The sequence below is a fragment of the Spermophilus citellus genome, assembly GCF_964194105.1.
Source record: "Spermophilus citellus genome assembly, chromosome: 12".
Taxonomy (NCBI): domain Eukaryota; kingdom Metazoa; phylum Chordata; class Mammalia; order Rodentia; family Sciuridae; genus Spermophilus; species Spermophilus citellus.
Genome location: NC_138198.1, coordinates 315934 through 321120, shown reverse-complemented (window position 1 = coordinate 321120; position 5187 = coordinate 315934). Strand labels below are relative to the sequence as shown.

Genomic DNA, 5187 nt, shown 5'->3' with positions numbered 1-5187 from the left:
AGGCTGAGGAAGTCCCCTGAGGGCTTGTTGTGGTCACAGGAGGCCCTGTTCTCAGAAGTGAGATGGCTAAAGACCTTCTGAGACTTCTGGACCAAATAAGGTAAAGCCTGTCTACTTTCTATGTGTTTTCTTATAATGTGGTATTCCAGGTGTTGTAGAGCAGAAGGGGAAAGCAGCTGGGTCCCCTTGTGGCTTGTGCGACATGGAAACCCACAGGCAGTTTTCAGAGGAAGACGGCATGGCAGGCTTGGGAGAGATGGTGGGAGATGGTCCTGATGGTGGATCTGAGCCAGCGGTGGGGACTGGGACCAGGACCAGGTTGGAGCCCCAGGCTGGAGTTGGACAAGAGGGTGGAGCAACAACTGGGAGGCAAAGAGTGGCCCAGGTGCAGCCTGCACCTGCCCTGGAAAGTATTTAGGCCCTTCATTGAATGCAATGGAGGAAAAGTCTGCTGAGGGCCCAGACATGCTGACAGTAGCCACCAGGGACTCGCTGTGCAGAATGGGGAGGCCCCAAAAGAGCTGGCTCCATTTCTGCTGTAAATGGTCCCCCAGGACCTTGGTGGAAAAGGGCTGCTGAGGAATAGAAAGCTTCTTCTCTGGCTTGCCTTTTGTGTTCCAGAAGGGTCGTGGGATGGTGGTGTCCTGCTCCCTGCCCAGTGACTGTACTGTGCTTCCCAGAGAATCCAGAGAGTGGACTGGTTCATCTTTTGTCTTCATTTCTGCTCTCTTCCTGATCTCCATCTCCAGCAGTTTGTGGACACCAGGGTTAATGAAAGAGGTCCCTTCAGCCTCTACCTGGGAGAGTGGGCGGTTTGCCCAGAGTGAGTCCTCTGGTGGGTGGGGAGCATGATCTTTCTTGGATTCACTGTGTGGGGAGCGGGAGAGGCCACAGACTCTGGCAGCCATCTGCCACCAGGAGAGGGATGAGATGGGACAGTTGGAGAGAACATGGCCTGAGGCTGCTGGGACAGGAGATGGCAATTTGACTGGAGAATGCAAAGTGCCAAGAGAAGTTGATGAGACAGAAGATGGCAATCGGATAGGAGATGGCAATGGGACAGGAGATGATGCTGGGTCAGGAGAGGGCAACAGGACCGGAGACGGCAGCAGAACAGCAGATGACATTGGCACAGGAGAAGGCAGCCAAGAGTTGTTGGGTGGAGAGGAGCTCTGTGGGCTGGTTCCCCGTGAGAGTGTCATTGAGTCACACTGAGGGGGAGTCAGGCTGGGGCCTGGCAGAGATATATGATGGGCCATGGGATCAGGAGGATGGGATGGGGGAGAGGAAAGTCCACGTGGCTGAGGTGAACGTCGTTCTAGAGGAATCACAGACTCTGGAGACTGAGAGGCACTCAGGGATGAGTGAGTCTCAACAGTATCTGAGGAAGTCATTAGGTCTGCTGAGGGAGTAGAGGCCAGGGGCAGAGGACGCTTGCTCAAAGGAGTCAGGGAGGCCAAAGGGAGGAAGGCAGTGGCCAAAGCATCCTCCCCAGGCAGTGTGCGTGGCTGGTGGACTCCAGCTGACCCTGGTTTGCACATCTCATCTGGGTTGTCTCCTTTTAAGAGCTGGTGAAAGCTGCTGTCATCATGGCACTTCCCTAAGTGGCTGGAAGAGATAGAGGAACAGGCTGCAGCTGGGAGCAGATGGGCCCAGGAGGTAGGGCAGGTGGAGCAGGGGTAAACACTGTGGTCCACGGCTCCTCACTGTTCCACTCGCTGATGTTACCAAGCCCTTGCTGTCCCATAACCCCAGAGCTTTAGTCACATCTTGCCCCGCCTGAGGCTCCTTGCTCCCCCATGAGAGCTTTGTGTTGCTGGATTGTCACAGGCAGCAGGAGGAAGGACTCAGGAAGAGGTGGAAAGTTACTTACCTTTGTAGAAGTAAAAGCAGATCTTTAGTCTCTTCCCCTTTTTTCCAGAAATCACTATAATCTGAAAATGAAGACCTGGTTATTGTGGAAAAGGCAGGATGTGTGGAATGTCCACAGGGGCAGACAAAGAGAGTAGACTCTGGTGGCCACCACCAGTGTTCAAGGCCACATGACAAGTGACATGAATAGCAAGGCACACGGAGGAGCAGCATTCTGTGATTTACTTCTACCTCCACTAGGCTCCACTGTACTAACAACCACAGTACTGAGAGAAAGACTGGACAATTTCCAAGAGGAATGTCTCTTAGGGAGGTGAGAGCTAGTCCACACTTTGACCAGGAAGTCCCACCTCCTTACCCAGATGAAGCCGGGGAACAAAAGGAAGTCAGGGTAGATGATAAACGATTGGTCCGATAGGAAGATGGGTCTGGTGGAAAGTAAAGGAAACCGCATGCTCTTCCCCCTCCTCCTCCCATGTCCCCTCTCCAACTTGTTGCTAAGGTAGCCTGCCCTGGAATTGCTCCTCCGTGCAGGGAGCTGTAGGAGGTGTTAATTGATGCCTCCTGGGCTGCTGCCTTCCTGCCTGGATCACTCCACCATTGGGCCCACCTCTGGGTCATGTGTGCAGGATGGGAGAGGAGAGGCAAGATAAGGGGAGAAGGAGGACATGAGAACAGAGGAATTCTAAAATGTACAAAGGGACAGGACACCCCTACTTCTTTGAATACCCAGCTCTGGGACCCCTTTTCTATGGAGGAGTCTGACTCTATTCTGTCCTTCAAGAAAACTTGCTCCCTGTTTGCCTCTGCATTTCTTGACTGTTCAGTCTTCACCCCTGGGGAAGCAGAACCGGGCCCTGATGGATTCTCCTCACTGGCAGGATCACAGACAGCATGGCTCCAGTCTTGCCCACACCTCACTACTGGACATCACCACCCCTGGCCCACCACAATGCAGGCCTAAGAAGTGTCTCTGGTGAGGTGATTTCCTTCCCAGGACCCCCTCTCAGATCTTTGCACCTGACTCCCTCTGGGACCTGGTTCTGGTCTCTTCAGGACAGGTGACAGCAAGTCACTCTGGAGTGGAAGGGCAGGGCCTTACCTTTCAGAATGTTGCTCTTCTTCCTTTTCTTCTTCACCTTTGGGTGCTAACCAACAAGAAAGAAAAAGAGGCTGTGGCCCAGTTCTCCCTCCACTCTCCTAGGTCAGCTGCAGACATTCCGTTTTTCTGAACAGCATCACGTTCTACAGTTAACTACTTCTCTTTGTTCAGAGAACATTTTTAAAGTGGCAAAATACTTGATTTTTCTTCTTTGGAAAACACAGAAGGGGATTTTTCTACATGAACTACCCCATGCATGTCCTGGTGTAGTCACTGATCCTTGGCTCAGGAACAGACTCATCTACAGAAGCTCTTCTCAGCTGTGACACAGGGTTCTGCTACCTGAGGAGAGGCTGCTCCAGTGGGTGATGGAGGCCTCAGGGCTCAGCACAGCCCTCACCTCAGCCCAACACAGAGGAGAGCCTGGGCTCTGGACTTGAACCTTCCACCATTGCAAATGAGTGCTGAGAGGAGGCACAGTAAATAGCTACTGTGGGAATCAATGGATCCCACAGGAAAAAGAACAGCAATGGAAAGGATATGAACTCCTATCTCTAACAGTGACAAAGGGTTTCAAACTTTTTATACCTGCCTTCCTGAGTTAAAATTTTTACCTTCACACTTGTTAGGGTCTGTAAACAAGTCAAGATGGCGCCTGGCGGATGGACCAATGGTATAGAATAGAGGACACAGAGACTAATCCACAAAGTTACAACTATCTTATATTTGATAAAGGGGCTAAAAGCATGCAATGGAGGAAGGATAGCATCTTCAACAAATGGTGTTGGGAAAACTGGAAATCCATATACAACAAAATGAAACTGAATCCCTTTCTCTCGCCATGCACAAAAGTTAACTCAAAATGGATCAAGGAGCTTGATATCAAATCAGAGACTCTGCGTCTGATAGAAGAAAAAGTTGGCTCTGATCTACATATTGTGGGGTCGGGCTCCAAATTCCTTAATAGGACACCCATAGCACAAGAGTTAACAACTAGAATCAACAAATGGGACTTAATTAAACTTAAAAGTTTTTTCTCAGCAAGAGAAACAATAAGAGAGGTAAATAGGGAGCCTACATCCTGGGAACAAATTTTTACTCCTCACACTTCAGATAGAGCCCTAATATCCAGAGTATACAAAGAACTCAAAAAATTAGACAATAAGATAACAAATAACCCAATCAACAAATAGGCCAAGGACCTAAACAGACACTTCTCAGAGGAGGACATACAATCAATCAACAAGTACATGAAAAAATGCTCACCATCCCTAGCAGTCAGAGAAATGCAAATCAAAACCACCCTAAGATACCATCTCACTCCAGTAAGATTGGCAGCCACTATGAAGTCAAACAACAACAAGTGCTGGCAAGGATGTGGGGAAAAGGGTACACTTGTACATTGCTGGTGGGACTGCAAATTGGTGCGGCCAATTTGGAAAGCAGTTTGGAGATTCCTGGGAAAGCTGGGAATGGAACCACCATTTGACCCTGCTATTGCCCTTTTCGGACTATTCCCTGAAGACCTTAAAAGAGCATGCTACAGGGATACTGCCACATCGATGTTCATAGCAGCACAATTCACAATAGCTAGACTGTGGAACCAACCCAGATGCCCTTCAATAGATGAATGGATAAAAAAAATGTGGCATCTATACACAACGGAGTACTATGCAGCAATAAAAAAATGACAAAATCATAGAATTTGCAGGGAAATGGATGGCACTAGAGCAGATTATGCTTAGTGAAGCTAGCCAATCCCTAAAAAACAAATACCAAATGTCTTCTTTGATATAATGAGAGCAACTATGAACAGAGTAGGGAGGAAGAGCAGGAAGAAAAGATTAACATTAAACAGAGACATGAGATGGGAGGGAAAGGGAGAGAACAGGGAAATTGCATGGAAATGAAGGGAGACCCTCATTGCTATACAAAATTACATATAAGAGGTTGTGAGGGGAATGGGAAAATAAACAAGGAGAGAAATGAATTATAGTAGATGGGGTAGAGAAAGAAGATGGGAGGGGAGGGGTGGGGGGATAGTAGGGGATAGGAAAGGTAGCAGAATACAACAATTACTAATAGGGCATTATGTAAAATTGTGGATGTGTAACCGACGTGATTCTGCAATCTGCATTTGGGGTAAAATTGGGGGTTCATAACCCACTTCAATCTAATGTATGAAATATGATATGTCAAGAGCTTTGTAATGT

The 5187-nt window shown here is 48.6% G+C and overlaps 1 protein-coding gene across 1 annotated transcript; it reads right to left on the bottom strand.

Moving 5' to 3' along the window:
• Positions 1-223: 223 nt before the first annotated feature.
• On the bottom strand, positions 224-1887 carry LOC308632014 (spermatogenesis-associated protein 31E1-like; the record flags this gene model as incomplete). The annotated part of the gene is made up of 2 exons (XM_081263675.1): positions 466-1887; positions 224-332 (listed from the first exon to the last, which is right to left on the bottom strand). Exons 1-2 carry the CDS (start codon positions 1539-1541, stop codon positions 224-226), a joined length of 1185 nt encoding a protein of 394 aa, XP_081119801.1. The 5' UTR covers positions 1542-1887.
• Positions 1888-5187: the final 3300 nt, after the last annotated feature.